Raw genomic sequence first — 18654 nt, forward strand, 5'->3', positions numbered from 1 at the left:
GGCCGGTTGGTCCTCTTTATATAGTTCCAACACGGACTGCACAGAAAACACCGCTTCGAGAGTAGTATTGTTATCACTTGATATATATACATAAATACAGGATTCAGTGCAGCTCTCCTTGAGGCTCCTGGATCAACGCTCATTTTTTTATGTCCTACCACTGCTATGCGACATGTTTCGGTCTCACCAGGACCATCGTCAGGTGTGTATCTTGTTGCACGTAAACTGTTTCACTGTTAGTACACTGACCATGCGCTAGGCATAAAATTAATTGTTTTCATTGTGCTCAACAATTTGAAGAATTTTAAATAATAAAAAAGTTAAACAGTTAACAGTCCACACACACACAAAAGAGACGCGACGGTACCAAACGTGAACAAACACGCAGAACAAACAGAGCAAGGGACCCACCTTTTTAATTTTTGATTTTGAATTACATTTTATTTTTTAACTGTTTAATTTTTATATCTTTTTAACATTTTCATCACATTGAAATATAACTAATTTTGTACGTAGCGCTTTTTCAATGTGCCAACAGTGTTACAGTTTGTGTGCAACGACGTACACACCTGCCGAAGATCCTGGTGAGACCGAAACATGTCGAGTAGCAGTCGAAGGACATGAAATATGGACGGTTACACCAGGAACAACACGAGGAGCTGCACTGTGCCTTGTTTATATCAACAGCTTCCCATAGTTCATCTATTATTGCGTGCTTATTATTTGCCAAGAAATTGGGTTTACTGAGTAGTTGCCTAGCAGCTGTTCCACGCTTTCAGCCGCATTGTTAAGTAAATCCGTGGAAACAAACGATGATGTTGCCTGTAATGTTGAGATCAGTCCTATCAAACAGACGATGGACACAGTAGCTAGGTAATACACACATCAGAGCTCTACAGTGCAATTGCGAGGATTGTCAGTGAGTTTCAACTTGTCTCTTATTAGAATTGTGCATTTTTTCAATGGCCGGCCACACAGATAATAATTATTATAAAAGCAATGACACCTTTTTCTCATAGGTTTGAAGACGTTTGTTATGTCAGCTTCGCTTCCCTGTTTCCATGCGAAAGCTGTTGAAATTCCGTCGTTGCTGGGATATTGACCTCTTTCGACGAAAATGTTCCCATTTCGTGGTTTCTAAAGTAACGACGTGTATTTATATTCCAGACTTAGAAGAAAGAAGACGGTGTCATTTAAAGTGAAAAGTAGTTTAATTTAGCAGCAATGGAAGGCTGTTCATCTGGCCCACAAGTGCAGGGAACCAGCAGGCGGTTCAGAGGTCTCAAAATCAATTCCAAAAAGGTAATTAAACAGAGACGGTGGTAGATTTGCGAAGCCCCTGTCTCCCAAGTGTGATTATGTAGTCGTGTATATGTATATACCGTATTTACGCATGTATAGGCCGCACATATTTTGCCAAAAATTCAAGAGGAAAACTGGGGTGCGGCTTATATTCGAAATCACACTTCATTTAAAAAAAATTATATTCATAATTAGTAATACAGGGCGTTCTACTCCTGAAATAATATTCCAAGAAAATTATTTTTTGTATAATTTCTGTCTGAAAATTGTGCTGCGGCCTATACACGCACGCGGCGTATACATGCGTAAATACGGTACATCGTGTGAGACTTATTAAGAGGCTTATTAAGAAGATTAACTTTTATAAGGTGATCACTAATTTAATATTACAACTTATAGGCCATAGGTACATCTGAAATACTAACTGGTTCAGCAATTAGAAGTGATGTGAAGAGAGAAGAGTTTTCTGTGGCGTTCGCTCCTTGTATGTCAAGGGTTTGCGACCTCTGTTTAGCTGTGTGCTCATGCACTGCCCCCGGATACGCAACGATTCGTTGCATCAGATGAAACTTTCGGAATGAATCGGATTTAATTTGAAACTCCTTGAATTTGAGTACAAACTTATAAAAAAACACGTAAATACACAAGTGTTTGGCACTGCTTGTGGTGCCTTGACGGTTCACTTGCCGCGTACATTTTATAAGCGTTCAGTGCTCATCACCCAGGTAACTGTGATGTATGCGCGCACTCGCCATCTCTGGACTTGGTGGCACGATTCTTTTTCTCAGTGACATTAGTGGTAGCCGAATTCGCCAAGGGATCAGGCTTTGTTATTTTAAGATATGATATGGATTGGACCACACTGGCGTGGGAAGAGGATCAGTCCCTTGATGAAAGTGGGAACATTTCTCTGAGACCATTCCGAAATAATTAAGACGTCAGACGTCTTTTTACAAATCAATTTAATATCCACAAAATACTGGTACCTGGGGTTCAAGATCGTTCTCATTTGTCATAGAAGTTGAAATTCGCCCTCATCTTAGGATCCGTGACACAAGTAGCAATAATGTCTCGTACTTGATGATTGTAACCAGATATAACGATCCATAAAACGAATGACTGTAATTTCTTCATTACTGAAATTCTAAAATGTTTATATAGTTCGATATTTCGGGACTAACAGCTGCGTAGTGCGTTGAATATCAACCGACGTTTCGGAGGAATATGTCGCCTTCATCTTCAGGGTCGATGAATAACCGAAGAAGGAAACCAGTGTGAAGTAGGATCTATTTTATACTTGCATCACTTTGATTTCTTGCTTGGCTTACTTCCTGACCCTGAAAATGGAAGCAATGTTTTCCTTCGAAACATGAACGAACTTCTGCCGATACACAGATGATATCAGTCTTAGCATGACTTCCCTCAATGGTAAAATGTATGTAAATAGTCTCTTGAGAATACGTCACACCTTGAGTAGACAAACTTATGGAAGAGAATTTCTGTGCATTCAGTGATACCCAGCATGGCGACATTCATGTCATTACTTCGTAATATACTTTAGCAGCTCTTGACGAAGCAACAGCAGAATTTAACTTGACATCTTTTCGCGTCTGTTTTCATATTCATATCACGCAGCTAATTCAGTTCAAAGAAGCGTATGACATTCCATATGACTGGTCAGGATCACCTGCTCGCGAAGGAAATATCTTGTACAGACTATGACATCATCACTAAAACGATTTTACCACCAGAAACATTGTTGCAACTCCAGTGGCACATGTTGTAAAGGTTTTTATTATTGTGGTGTAGTTTTCAGTACTAGCCCACAGTACGTTTTCCAACCGCTAAAATTTTAATTCACACACTTCTTAGTCACTTGTTGAAACTTCAGAAGTCGGCCGCAACACGGCAACGGAAACAGCCTGCAACATAAAGCACCACCAAACAGCCCTCGCAGTTGTCTTCCTTGTATGCATCGTGTTGTATATCATAATTAATGAGAAATATTTGGCCGTCGAGTCGACGGCGTCGACACAACAATATTTACTTAAATAAACCAAGGTGACTCTGAACAATTGGTTTATTTCAGTGGCTACTACATGTTTCGGTCATCACGGGACCGTCGTCAGATAGTTCTACAAATACGTCTGTAGTTAAGTGAATGCATGCAATATGTGTGCAGGTCGAGCAGTATTGTGACCGAGGGTGCGTTCTTATAAAGATTGGTCCAGTATTCCTAGTTCTTCCGTATGTCTTCCAGGATGTATCATCGTACATATAAGTATTGTCACGTGCTTCAGTGACTAACGCGCGGTACCACCAGCAATTACAGCGCTCTCGCTTTTACGCACAAACGAGTCGTATCCTTGTAACGCATTTCAGCACGCGAGCTATAATGGTCTCGCTGAATTACACACTCCAAGTATCACATATAAAGTCTCCTCTTCACAACCGCACTCTTGCAACTAACTCTTAAATACACTGCACTCATAAATCTTCAAATCAGACGTTAATTCTTCGCAGGCAGACGTCTAATTCTTCATCTACTACGAACTTCCCATGGCTATTTCCTACCGGGAACTGACTGACCCGTAGTCAGAGTCAGAGTCAGAGTTACATTGCGACTGACGGTCAGTCAGTCAGTAAGTCTTGGTGTCGAACCCCATTTGGGCCGATTGTCTTCAACATAACCCCTCTGCACGGACCCCACCGAAAACACCCCCTTCTTTTGTTAAAGATGCATGTTTACAGCTTCGTTGCCTGGCAACAGGCGTTTGCTTGGCGTGGACCGCACAGAAGAAACAGGTTCCCCTATATTGTTGTCACGTTCATAAGAGGGAGGTGTTCACCGGCCTTCGCATAGAAACGGCAGTTTTTCTGATGTTCACTGTGTTCGTTGCCGTGAGAATGTTTCCGGACATTCCTCTATTGCTGTAGAAACGATCCATATGTCACAGTATTATTACTATGCAATATGGTATGTACTTATTATGTGGACGTTTTGTATTTCTTCTGCTCAGTTACGCTATGGAAATAAACCAGTTGTTGCAAATGACCTTGGCTCATTTAATTAAATTTTGTGTCGACGGCCAGACGTTTCTCCGTTTCACAGATGTACTTTGTTCCAAGACGTTGACCACAAAAAAATGAAGAAACTTGAGTGGAAGGTGAAACTTTCTCTCGCTGAACAGATCCAAAGATATGGATGTTTTTAGAACTTTCCTCCGGCAAAAATAGATCTTGTTGCCCTGTTTTTGGTGAAGTCCTTATATCAGAAGGACTCTCAGCTACAAGATTATATGATTTCCGTTTGTCTGCTTCCAGTGATGGGTTATAGATCTAAATTTTAGGATAAGTCTTTTTTATAAAATATTTTTGGCATTCCGAATCTTTTCTCTGCTGTCACTTCCGCAATTTGTCATGTACAACACTCGAAATATATCAGGGGATTAATTTGATCTCCAAAATCGACATAAACATTATGTAAGTGCACTGTAAATTAGGAAGAAGGTAATTATCAACGCACCACTAATGATGTCAGTACATCTAATAACTGCATATTTTCATCTGTCACCAGGTCGGTGGCCTTAATAGACAAGAAGTACTTCCTCACTTGAAAGACGACCTTAGCACTGCGGCGGGCTGTACCAGGCGCACTGCAAAACGGGTAAGTAAAAACAGTATCACCGCAACCGCATTGAGAAGCTAGTTGTCTAGTTCTCCATATGTATATCATTGTGACACCTTGTCTTGTAGAGCTTCAAGTTATTGGGTATGTGCACGTGCTGAAAGAATCACAATCACTCTCACTTGACATGTGTTTGTAGAATGGGGGTTTCCCTTATGGTGTGAAATGACCATGCACAGGGCGGATTAATTTTTGGAACCAGAGATCATAATTAAGTAAAATATGGTGATTTGTTCCTCCTCTCTTATTGTCGTCTTGTAGTGGAGAGGGGCTTTGAACCTCCGAGTAACCCGGGGGGGAGCTCAAACTCCTGGTAGAGGTATCAGTGCCAGACTGGCCAGAGTGTAGGGGCCTGACGAAGTGTAGACTGTGGTCCTCCATGTTTGGTTCTGGGCACAAGGATAATGTGGGTACAGGATTGTAACGCCAGTAAAGAGATGTCCTGACATGATATCAGTGAGTCAAAGTGGTGGAAATATATATCGGAACTGAATACATGTTGAATGTGTTTTAGTCTTTTCCAGTAGGTCGACGCCACTGGTCCAACAGATTAAAACCTCTGGCGAGCGATATATTCCATGTGTTTTGGCATAGACTTGCAAATACGTGTATTTTGATGCAGCAGTAAAGCTGCTCTCTTGTATAGGGTCACTGCTGATTTCAAATCGGTGCCGGACGTGATACTGTTTTGATTCAAGAACTTCGTGGCTCTCCAGGCAATTCCCATCACAGAATCTCACATTACGTCATGGCGACCTCTTTCTGAATAAATTCTAAGTCACTATTATTTGTGGAACCTTTAATAGGAAGAGTGATGCACTTCTTATGAGTTAATGGCCTTGTTATGTAGATTAAAATAAATACAATACATGAAAGTGTCATGAAAATAAAGAAGCAAGTAATTATCTTAGAATCATGACCAATGTTAGTAAACGTAATAACAGAATACTGTGATCTGTGAACAGGTTCGTGGCTATTTGAGGCGACAGATACTTCAACGCTTGAGGAGGTGCGTCAGGACTACTGCAGACCGAACCAGAAACGCTGCAAAATGGGTAAGTGAAACAAACACTCCTTGAATTAGCCAAGACAAGAGGTACAACAAAACCTTTGTTAAATTCCCAGCAGAAACCCTTGAGTCCCTTTGTCGAACCTATAATTCTGACTTCCCGGGTCTAGAAAGAGTCACACTTAATACTAGACCTAGTTCCTAAATTCCGATGAAGGCTCACACTGCCGTTATCTGCATTCTGATAGCATGTGACGTGTCAGGATATCGTTCAAGTTCGATGCATTGATTTCCTCCCAAACATCAGCAAACAAATTCCGGACAGATTGGTGGCTAACCCTTAGCGCCACAATGTGGCTATCTTCGTTCCCATTAACTTCTTCGGTACATGCAGGCAAATGCTGGGGCTTATCCATAAATTCAGCAGGAGTTCTGATAGCTCAGTCAGTACAGCTTCGATTACAGACTGGTTCAGTTCCCAGCGAGGCAGCTGCCATACCTGTCCTGCAGCAAATGGGCTCTTTTGTTTGGGTTAAAGACATCAGGGCTAAATCTTCTGTGCATCCTGGTGACGCAGTGATTATTTAATGAAGCACAGGGATGCCATTACATTCCTGGCTCCCTATTGGACGCTCTAGTCTGTAGCATGACTTGCAGACAGCGCCATTACATGAACAGGAACACAATCCTGACAGGTACAAGGATGTTCAGGCTTTTGCAGGGACCTCACTGACACAGTGGCCAGGTGAGATATGGTACACCTGAAAAATAACCTCTTTTATTGTGACGGATGAACTTCCTGAGGTAGAAGACTTTGGAACGAGGTCATGATCGTGCGAAATGTTAATCATCAGTAACACGTGTTTCAAATGTTGTGCATTTGATCTCCATTATACAAATTTTATACAAATTTTGAGACATGTTAAGCCATACATTAAGTGAGCCATTCTGGGACACGGCGACCCGCAGCTCATAGTAATAAATTGATTATTTCTGTAGATATCCGAGTCAATAAGTCTGTTATCTAGCTTACAACTGTCTGATGTTAGCCTTCATAATAATTTTGTTATTAGTGACCGCGATGGGAAGCCCAGATCCTCGTTCTCCAGCTGTTCATAATTGTCACATGTCTTCCTCTACTACTACACCCTGGTGTGTATTTACACGAGCTCATGGAATCATGTCCACTTTCACCCGTCACACGTTACGGCGCGAAAGTACAATGCTCAGATCCAAATGCCATTTTGAATCTGAGAGACAAAATGTAAATAAAATATTCTTCTTTGATCTTCCTCGAGAACCGTTGCCTTATCCTAGAGGTCAGCTTTGAATGTGCAAGTGACCTGGAGTGCTACATTTTGTAGGGCAACCCATTTTTAAGGGCGGAAAAATTCAGGGAACAAGTCCTCCGGGAGGGACTTTAAGCCGTGGGTCCCGTGTCGTAGCTTTATGGCACGTAAAAGAACCTCATATCTCCAAAGGAGGTCACTGAGCCAAATTAATGGACGTTTCCCACCCAACAGCAGTCTCTAATACCTCTGGTAGATGGGGGAAGCATTATAGATACCTCTCAGCTAGTAGAGCCGGTCTCGCTGGCTGGGCGGGACTGATGGTAAGTACCAGTACCAGTAGGATATAGAGACTGGTAGAAATCATAGAGGGAAGCACAATGGACCAATACAGGTCTCAGTGCATGGGGAAACCCACCCTCTCCAATAACTAACTAACTAACTAACTAATTAACTAACTAACTAACTAAGTGTAGTGTAAATAATAAAACATGCAATTATCCTCTCAACACTGCCAATATAAGTAAATGTAATAATTGAATATTCATGTCTGTGGACAGATCAGTGGCTTCAGTAGTCTAAATTTACTTCAGCGCTTGAAGAGCGGCTTTAAGTCTGTGACAGACGGAACCAGAAATGTTGCAATAAGGGTAAGAGAAACAGTCATAATGCGAGTTAGTCAAAACCAGAGGGACGGGAAAAACTTCATCAGAATCATGACAGACGAACCTATAATTCTGACTGCACGGGTCTAAAAAAAGAGCCTCACCTTATATGAGACTTAGTTTCTTAATCGCGATGAAGATCCACACTGTCATTACCTGGTTTATGACACCGTGTGATCTGGTAGAGTTTCGTTCATATTCGATGTAGCAATTTCCTCCTAAACATCAGTCCAATGTTTTTGTCCTTGCAACATTTGGAAGCAATTTCTTCAACCTCTAAATCCCAGAGGGAACTTTTAATGGGGGCCATAACATTTCTTACATCTAATCGAGAAGTTCTCTTGTCGACATTAGCTGAAACTCCTGCTGTCTTTACTGAAGCTTTCCTTGGATTTCTTAGCTATCTCGAGGTGAATTCCTGAATAGATGTCATGGAAGCCTCTGTCATATTCCCGTCTACTTTATTAATCATTGTTCACCGAATTATTGGACGCGTAGTACTCCGGGTGTGAGGAAAATTCCATGTTACTATGTAAATCAAAATATACATAATATGTTAACGTGTAATATTTATGCAAATAATTATGAACCCCACTACCACTACTAATAACGTTAATATTTTTTTCTTTGGGCAGATTTTTCACTTCTTTACCTGCGCACCACTTTTGGCTAACAGCGAGCAACAAACAGTGGCACGAAGAATTGGAAACATTGAGGCTCAGGTATGTAAACCAGTCACTGAGTGAAATCCAAAGTAACAGCTTAATGAACCTTTTCCTCAGAGTCCTGACAGAGGTCACTTTGTCCAGTTTTGTGTCCAAGAGTTCAGCCTATATTTATATAGAAAAAGAGTAGCAAATCGTAACATATTTAGTTTCTTCATTGCCATGAATTTTCATATTATCACCATGGAGATGACACCATGTGTCCTGGTAGGTTATCTTAATTATTAAGGAAATGCTGAACTTTCCTCTCAAAAATCTGTGAATTGGCAAGTTGTTCAAGTTTTGGGACATACCGAACCTAATTTAGTAGAAATATATACCCCATTCCTATTAATGTAATACTCAATATCAGGGTTAAAACTAATGTAGTCACTTACCTTGATGATTTTAGGTATTATCCCCTCTGAAACGTCGGATGCAATGTAAGAAACTTAACATGTCATACCCCAGATAACAGTATTGTTCATAGTGAGAAGCTCAACCCATTAGTTACTTAACAATGATGCCGCGCCTTATGCGGCTACATCGTGTTATGTATTTACACGAACTGGATGTACCATGCTCACAGTCACACAGCATGAGGTTCTAAAATGGGTGGCATGAAACTGCTCTGAAGTGTCATGATCAGGCCCAAATACCAATTAGAATGTTGAAGACGAGATTTAAGTGAAATGTGCTGGTTTTATTTCAGCGCATCTCAGGGCGTGTGGACATTTTTATGGGATTAATATATTGTTCCATGTTTAGAGGGTGTGACAGACAGGATTTAGATTTACAGCGCTATCGCTGTTCTACACATTTTCCAGTTTACCTTTACTCACGCGCTGGGATTCTCAGTCTTCACTAGTCGTATCCTGGCAACGGATTTCAACACAGCAATTATACCAGTCTCACTGTCACTGCAGCACACATGAAATCTTCTTGTCACATCCTAATTCCTTTCTTGTCAACTCCTCTATAATCTTTCGGCTGTCATCACCAGAGACTCTCTTAATTATAATTACAATTAGTCCAGGATCCTTGTTATGTAGCCTTGGGACATGTCCAACAAAAACGCCGTTTCCGTCATTATAGCCAAACAGTACTTTGATTGTTGCCTACGTATTCGTTGTCACGGGAAGCTATTTACCGAATCATTGCATAGCAAAGAACGTCTACTCTGGCTCCGATATTCCGGCTCTCAGGTGTCATGTCACAATATGTTGAATGTGTTTATAAGTCCATGCAGCATTCCAATGCCATTGGTTCATCCCCATAAAACACCCCTGGGAAATCTGGCCCACAAATTCTAACATAAATTAACTGACCATGGTGGTACAACGGTAAATTTAGTTACGTTTATCTGGAAGATACTCAGTTTGAATCTATGCTGAGACACCTGCAGTCGTGACTCAGGGCTTTTCATGGATCTCCTCCGCCTCTCCAGGCAATCACCTAGAGATTGAATATGTAAAAGAATATATACGAGTATATAAAACACCCATAATTCCAACAGTTGAGAATGTAATGACATCATAATCTTATGTCATCAGGTTTTGCGTTGTCCTGCTTGGATGCTCAACAATTCAATTCCAAACTTCCAACGAAGGATCTTTCTGTGGAAGTCAGTGAGAAATGTGGACACAGGGGCGACCGTAAGTAAATAAAATATAGGCCCAGTTCACAGGCAACAAAGGACAGAAATATTTCCTCAGAATCCCAACAAACGTTTGTCTGTCCCTTTGTCAATCATTCAGTTCAAACTGAACGAGTCACTGAGATTCGAGATGTACACTGCGATGAACATGATACAACGATAAATCTTTCTCGAGCAGGTTCTTGCAGCAGTAAAGCCGTAGATTTTTATTCGTATTGTGCTTGTTTCAAGTCTTAGCTGGTACCCTTGATGTACCATCTGAGGCAGTTCTCAGTGTCTGGATACAAATGCTGCTCTACAAACAATATATCACTGCCACTTCCATCCACTTTATTTAGTTTATTATTTATTACTTGTCCTCTGATTCCCCGTTCAAATCTTCTGAACGCATTGCTAAGTACAAGGGTAAATGAGCAACTGACAGATACCCAATAAATTGTAAGAGCAATACCACTATCGCCAGCAACAACGAAAACAAAAATATCTTCAAATGTAACAGTAGAAAATTCTTCTTCTTAAAGGAGGATGAGGAACAAGCTGTTGTGCCTGGGAGGACACATTTCGGTTTTCTGAGCCTGTTATCGAGAATCTACGAACTAGGGAAACCAAAGCCTCTACAGCTGTAAGTAAAATACTCACAGGGTGTGTTCAGTAACAACACAGAACGGTTTATTATGCAAACACATGCAGTGTTGTAATATAAATATATCTGTCTTCCAGGAAGCTTTCAAGTTATTGAGAATGGGTTTCGTTTTACCCAAAATGTGCAGAGTAAATTGATGCAATGTTAAAGTTCTGAAGTTGTACTCAGGTGTCCGGCTCAAATATCGGCCAAGACACATGATATTGGGGTTCCGTGGTTCTATTCAGTCCATTTAGGAATTATTGAGATATATTTCGGTTATGCCATGACCGCTTACTTCCAAATCATTTTCTGTTCTTCATACCATTCTACGATATGACAATTCCTGGGCGGACGAACCACTCAATAAAAAAAATATTGTTTAGCAAGATAGACTGATGAGACTGTTTTCTCCTTTTAAAAGTGTAATACAAAGAGAAATATGATTTTTTACACATTACATTGTTCCGTATTCTGATTATGTGACAGAATAGTGAAGTAATCCTGCAGCCGTCTCTCCTGGCAGGACTGCAGGTACGCTGTGACAAGACATGAAGGAGACCCCATTACATTTTCTGTAACTTAAGGCGTCTCTCATGATTGGCTTTCTTTTTAATTGTGTGCGTTACTTCATAGCTTGTTTGTAGGATACTCACCTATTATATAAATTGTTTGCAGGACAGGAATATAAAGGACATACGACAACCTTTGGCTTGAATCATGTGTTTTGAATCATGGCTTGCAAAATCTTCCACCACAAGTGAAATAAGAAAGGCAGATAAAAATGGTGCTGGCATGGAGAATCTCTCAGAAGGGACTAGAATGGCTTCAGATGCAGTACCGTCAGATGCTCATAAATGTTCTCAATGCGACTGTATTCAAGAAAAGAAAAAGTAACATCCAAACAAGCCACTCTGACAGATGGCCTCTTAACCAAGAAACAATCTCACTTGTCAAAACAACGTTTCCTTGCAAAAGAAAAGTTGACATTGGATCGTCAAATAGACGCCTTCAGGGAAGAGAGAAAATCTGACCTGCTCAGGCAAACACAGAGATGTGGCCAGAGCTGCCTTAAAGAAGGCGTGCGAAGCCCTTACACAGGGACCGATCAATATTAGGTCCATGATCGCTGTAATTCTGAAGAAAAGAACAGACCATAAGATCGCTGTATATCTGGAGAACATGCCACACCTTGTAGCAATGTAATGATTATCTCAGTGGAGAGACTGTCGTCATCTTATTATATTATTAGCTCAATATGTTTCTTCATCCCTTGAAATACTCAACAGTTTCACTAAAGCCATTCTCTTATATTGGATGTCAAAGATAAATGCCAAATGTGTGTAATAACAAGGATCCATTGTAGCAAATTTAATAGAACAAGTGCAATTAGATATCTTTAATATATTTTGGCTCCCTTGGGGTCATTCCTATAGTCGTGACACTTGTTGTACATCTTAGAATAAGTTTCACAGTTATGTCATATAATCTGTATAAAATGTTTCCTGAAAATTTTTAGAGTAAAAGTAGAATTTGTTAAACCTGCCTTGTTCACTGCAGACAAACATTACTCCACGCCATATTTATCCTTCTTGCATGATGTTAGGCTCTTTGTTTTTCAGTTTGTTAAAAACATCAGATTGTGCTGTTGCTTGTATGTAGTATCATTGTGTTCACTGGTCTGGGTGTTGAGATGGTGTGGAAGGTGCTTTTGAAGAATATTTGAGCATTGATGGCGTATGCGTCATACTCTTGTTTAGAGTAATATCAAAGAAACCGTTTCCTCTGCCTCTTCATCTTTTTCTATAAATATATTTATACTTTCTTTAAATAAATATAGAAATTTCGCTGTCAGTTCTACAAACAGTCTGACAACGTGGCTCTGGGTTTCCCATTATATCTGGTTATCAAAACAATTTCGTGCAGGACTCTCAGGAAATGGTGCTCAACCGGCCAGTGTATAAGCCTCTGTCATGTTTTCATTATGTGGAAGACACTATCGTCAGCTGGCCACATGGCCCAGAGAGACTAAGGGACTTTCCTGACAACCTGAACAGTGTCCACCAGAACATTCAATTCACCTAGGAGATTAAAAAAATGGCCTTATTCCCTTCCTGGATTTAGATAATTACACGAGACCTGATGGCATTCTAGGCCATAAAGTGTACCATAAAACTACTCACACCAACTTCTATTAAACTCAGCTCTTATCACCAGTCTTTCAAAGAGTAGGTTGTACTTTCCACACTAGTGGAAGGTGTGGTCAAGACAGCCTTCACGTGGGTACGTTTTCAAGCAGAAGGGCTACTCTGTGTGGCAGATTTGCAGGGTCCTCTACCCTCTCCTGACGGTTCTGCAGCCCGACATAAAGCCAGGTTCAGTTGTTTCCTGCCTTATGTCTGGCATCAGCAGGATTCTGTCTCGGAACCACATCTAGTCTGTGGGCCCCTCTCTCTAATTTCTTTCACTCGGTCAAGGACGACCTCCTACTGAAGCACTGTGAATGCTCTGAGGCCAACATTGGACACAGGCAGTTCGATCGGCACCAGGATGATGGAGAACCACCGACATCTGGAACATCCAGACAAGTCAGATGTGGTGGAACAGAATATCATTTTGGGCCAATGCATCTGGCTACACCACATCACTATCCTCTCCACTATCCCAGATACACGGATTGTATCATCATGGAGGCGACTGTGATTGAGCTCCATCCCAATGATGTGAACAGGGAGCAGGAGGAGATAAGACATGCAAACCTCTCATCAGCTCTACAAAAGTCCGTAGGAAGCCTCACTCAGATTGTTCTGGAGCATGGTTCTCCGCAGGCTCACCACACCGTGCGATTATCAGGACACCAACTCGTGTCTTCTATGGGCCTTCATTAGCCCTCAGCATTTAACCCCCTGTTCCCACTTCCCTCGCTCCAATTGTCCTTTATCTTCCACCACATGTGCAGGACCTAAGCATGCTACTTCTTTCTAACTCCACTGTTTTCTACGCCCTTACTACTTCTCCCTTCTGCTTGCCACCTTTCTCACGCTTCCCTGCTTGGCTTTCTCTTCGACCTTGTGGATGGAGGCCACATGATTCTCCGAAATTTCAGGTGACAAGACATCATATCGCAGAAGATATAACTCATCAACACAGTATTTCATTTTCATGGTGATTTGTCATTACATTTAATTGTGCTGTTTAACCTGAAATAGTATGTACATGCCGTGGGCATAGGACAGTATTTCGGATGTTCCCCTGTGGCTGTTATGGTTTCGAAAACAAACAGCTGACTTCAATTGTTATGTCGCTCACCCGCACTCCAAAGTAAACTTATAATTCTTCTGAAACGAAATGTTATTGAAAGTTTTAAGTATATAAGAAATAGAACTAGAAAAAGATGACACTCTATTGATTCAAATAGAGCCCGGAAATAAGAAACTACCTTTAAAACGGGGACATGACCTGGTTCAAGGCGATGTCAGGCCACTGTATCACCCCGCCTTGTCAGATGCAGTGCAAATTCACCGACCTTTTGGAGGAACGTGAGCTTCGTTCTTCAGGGTCAAGGAGGAAGCCAACCAAGGAACCAAAAAGAAGTAAATACAGCAAAGCGAACGAAGAAAACTTGCACGGCTCGTCCTTTTTGCTTCTGGATTGCTTGGATTATTCTTCGAACCTGAAGACGGAGGAAGTAAATTTCAACGAAACGTTTGCGAAATTCTGCCAGACTACACGCATCACATGCCTGAAGTTTTATTCATATTCACCATTGCGAGAATCTCTACTCCATCGCTTCGCTAATGCTGAATATCGGCCTTTGAACCTTCCATGCTTTGCTTTCACGCCTTGCATGAGGTTGCTCTACAAATCTGCAGATAGCGCCACTTGTCCGCGATAGCTTCTGATATACACTGCACTTGTACGTTCACGTCAGACATTCGATAGTAGTGCCTATCGAATATCGATATGCGTCTGAGTGTAGAGCAAATAGTCGTTGCAAGATGGCAGTTTTGTGTTATGCATTGTCTCCCATGCTTATATTCAGCGATATTCCTGCACAGAAATTCACTCTATATGTATATGGAACATATATCATTTTGGTGCAGATGATCTTGTCACACCCCCTCGTTGATGTCTCCACCTTGCCAAGGACCCTGAGAGCTATACCAGCGGTAGCGTAGCTACTGGCAGAGCCTCCCTTGCTGGAGAGGTCAAAGGGTAGGCATCAGACGAAGAGAGAGACCAAAAACCAAAAACTGATGCCGGAAGCAGCGTCATCAGCAGCGACTTGAAGCACAGAGCAAATGATGCTTGAGATGGTTCAAGTTCGTATAGCAACAGGCGTGACCAGAGTGGTTTGAACGGCTGTTGTACTGCGATGTGGAAAGCAAATGGAAAAACTACCACATCATCACTTTTCCTGGATAGTCTCTTTCCAAAAACAGAGATACCATGTATGCGAGATGTTTCCTCTGGAGACAAAACAAACTGGAGGGGCGGATAGAAGTTCCCAGAAGACGTAAGAAGATGCCGGATGACTTTGGGGACAGAAGAGGATATTTTTATTTGAAGGAGAAAGCTTGAGATCTCATTAAGTGGAGGAACTGTTTTGGAAAAGACTGTGGACCTGTCGTCTGACAGATTATTGATGAATGAATGATATTATCACGTGTATTAGTGACTACAGACGGGTTTTGGGTTGGTGAATAGATTTGCTGACCACTTACAGGTCGTAACTACAAAGAACTGTAAGGCTGGGGCCACACGAGCGCACATAATGCGCCCGTTGTAACGAACGTCGTGACGTCCGTCGTAGAAATAAACAAGAGAGGCCAATGCTACGGTTTCTTCTGGCTCCATTGCAGACAAAAAACTACGCACCGCATTCACTGTACACTGGTCCCTATCCTGAACTGTATCGATCCAATCCATACCTTCCCATTCTATCTCTCTAAGATCCTTTTTAATATTGTCCCCCCAACTACGCCTTCGTTTTCCCAGTGGTCTCTATCCATCTGACTTCCCCACCAATATCCTATATGTATTCAGCTTTTCTCTCATTCGTGCTACATGTCCTGCCCAATACATCCTCATTTCTTGATAGCTATACACATACTTTCTAGAACTTGAAATGAATTACATTACTTCCTACACGAGGAGTTATATCTTAGGCAACGAAAAACTTGCGAAGGTCGATTAGTATACCAAATTTGGCGGGTCCTAAATTAAGTGCCACGTTAGGCTTACGTATTTTGCTAAATTAAGGAGTACAAAAATGAAGTGACCGCCAATAGCATTCTCTTCATAACAAGTTTATCGGAACTCCGTGAGTTTGTTCAGCACTCACTACGGAAGATATACATGCACATGTGGATGGGGCACCCAGCCTCCCATACGACGGGCACTGGAAATTGTTTCTTCGGGATTAAAGCTGACGTCTCACCTGTTATCAGGGGCGGAGGTTAAGAAAGCTGGACCTACACCTCTGCTTGTTTATGTCTTCATAGCGTGGCGTTTAATTGATTACGAACAGAGGTTACGTCACTTTTCCCCTACATTTTTTTTTCCTTGGCACTACAGCCCCAGTGGGCCTAGGCCTTCCTCTATGAACTTCTCCGTTCACTTCGGTTTTTCTAGATCTTAGACATTCGGTAGGACTCCTTGGGCGGGTGATCAGCTGGTAGCAAGGTCTCTACCTGTATACAAACACAGAAAAACGCACACACACACAAACTAAACATCCATGCCCTGAGTGGGATCCGAACCCATGATCCCGGTTTCCAAGCGAGCGAAGACAGTACATGGCTTAGACCGCTCGGCTACCCTACATTTACCTCTATAGAATTGAGCAGCAAGAGGCGGTCTGTTGGTTTTCAAAAGGCTTACGACAATGGCACTCAAAAGGACGATGATTCGTTATACCGTAATTATAATATACATCAATAGGCTTATCATGAAAATAATGATTTGAAGCCATTTTCAATGAATTCCCGAAATCCACATACGAGTTATAACTTACGTCAAATAACGGACAACTTCCGATACGAAAATGACTGCGAGCTTGTCCATGTAATATCGGGAAAGAAAGGTAAGTTTATTCCTGGGTTTAATTAGCCAGTCGATACGCCATGAAGATGTATGGGAAGTGGAGGCACAGCCCTACCATTCTTGACGGAGTTGAGTGGTTAGCTTCGCGATTCCCACGCCGCTCCCCGGCAGAATTCATAGGACAGTGGTCAGCGTTCCATTTAGAGACAGTCCTTTCCCTCCCTTCTAAATGTAGCTCATTTGTGCCCCTATCACTGGTCTCACTAAGCTGTAGAAATGCTCGCCTGTGCGCTGCTTCCTTATCGGTTATCAGTGGAAACGAGATATAAATTGCGCTTCCCAATGTTCCTAAGGCTGATCCCAACAATTCCTTGTGGACAGGCTTTGGTTATAACGCCAGCAAGCGGGAATTTCCAGTCCGGAGCAGGCAGACTGATCCTACAAATCCTCGTTTTCCCCCGGGATAACCACAAAGGTTACTTCCCCTGTTTGTACCATATTTATGTACAACTGCTCTTCTCAGACTTGTTCACCAAAAACGGGTCTCACACTTTCCGTTATTGAAATTGTTGGACGTGACATTTTAAAATAAAATGAAGGTAAATAAATTGCTCTGAAAGGGGGAGGGGGTAAGTCTCCTTGATGGAACCCTGCAAAGAAATTCGGCTGAACAGTAATAAGCAGTGACATATCTTCCCTTCGAAGGCATGTTTATGGGACTTCCTACATGAAGAAAGAAATATGTTGTAGACCGTACTAATGACTATAGACGGGGTATCAACAATTGGTGAATAGGTTATTCACCGCTTCTCCAGCCTTCAGTGTCTTCACTAGCCGCTGCTTGGTAAGCGTTCCTAACAGTGGGAAATTTTCAGCTTCTGTGCTCACGTCGTTGCTGTTCGGCAAATATCCGACAACTGAACTGTAGTGACATCTCTTCTCAGCCTCCCTTGCAGAGCTCAACTGAACTGTAGTGACATCTCTTCTCAGCCTCCCTTGCAGAGCTCAACTGACTGATTCAGAGTTACTTTACGACTGGCGGTTTACTGCCAATCATATCATCTTGGCGACAAGCCCCTTGAGGCGACCGGCGTTTCTCTAAAGTAAACACTTGTCGTCATAGTCGTTATGTAACATCCTCTCTGACGAGAAGATGGGTCTGTCGTTTACAGTTGTTGCTGGCCCTCGCCAACGCAGTCAGTCTTAGGTCCGAGTCACTCGAGACTCATGACCACATTTCACTGTCTCATATTCGAGGCCCTCAACCTAGAGGACAAAGTTCCTGTATTTATATCTCCCAGGAAAAAGGTGGCTCAGGTTTACCCCCAGACACCGGGTTCCCTTTTCACGCCATCTACTACTCGCAGGGCTAAGGTGGAGATATTCGAACCCGCTACCACACGGGGTTCTACTGACTGACTGCTCCAGGTGTCCTGGTTAAAACTTCTCTGCACGGACGACATAGAAAACACGGTCCTTCTATTGTTATGTGCCTATTCATTGCAGCGTTAATGCGTTTACCGAGCTGTTGCCCAGAAACGGGTTGCATAATCGTTACGTGAACGTTACCCACCAGCGGATCTACAAACTACAGTATTATGAGTCCATGTGAACATGAATCATAGATTTATCTCTCTTCTCTCTGTGAATCTGCAGCCCTTTCTTGAAGCTTG

At 42.0% G+C, this 18654-nt stretch overlaps 1 protein-coding gene across 1 annotated transcript in view; it reads left to right on the forward strand.

Moving 5' to 3' along the window:
• LOC111871146 overlaps positions 1 to 11778 on the forward strand; it is a 40867-nt gene extending 29089 nt beyond the window's left edge. The window contains exons 2-8 of the mRNA XM_023864027.2: positions 1168 to 1302; positions 4880 to 4969; positions 5956 to 6045; positions 8589 to 8675; positions 10211 to 10312; positions 10836 to 10936; positions 11615 to 11778. Coding sequence (XP_023719795.1) covers positions 1225 to 1302; positions 4880 to 4969; positions 5956 to 6045; positions 8589 to 8675; positions 10211 to 10312; positions 10836 to 10936; positions 11615 to 11627 — 561 coding nt within the window. The 5' untranslated portion in view covers positions 1168 to 1224 and the 3' untranslated portion in view covers positions 11628 to 11778. The remainder of the gene's footprint in view (positions 1 to 1167; positions 1303 to 4879; positions 4970 to 5955; positions 6046 to 8588; positions 8676 to 10210; positions 10313 to 10835; positions 10937 to 11614) is intronic.
• Positions 11779 to 18654: the final 6876 nt, after the last annotated feature.

This window comes from Cryptotermes secundus, unplaced genomic scaffold, assembly GCF_002891405.2.
Source record: "Cryptotermes secundus unplaced genomic scaffold, Csec_1.0 scaffold250, whole genome shotgun sequence".
Taxonomy (NCBI): domain Eukaryota; kingdom Metazoa; phylum Arthropoda; class Insecta; order Blattodea; family Kalotermitidae; genus Cryptotermes; species Cryptotermes secundus.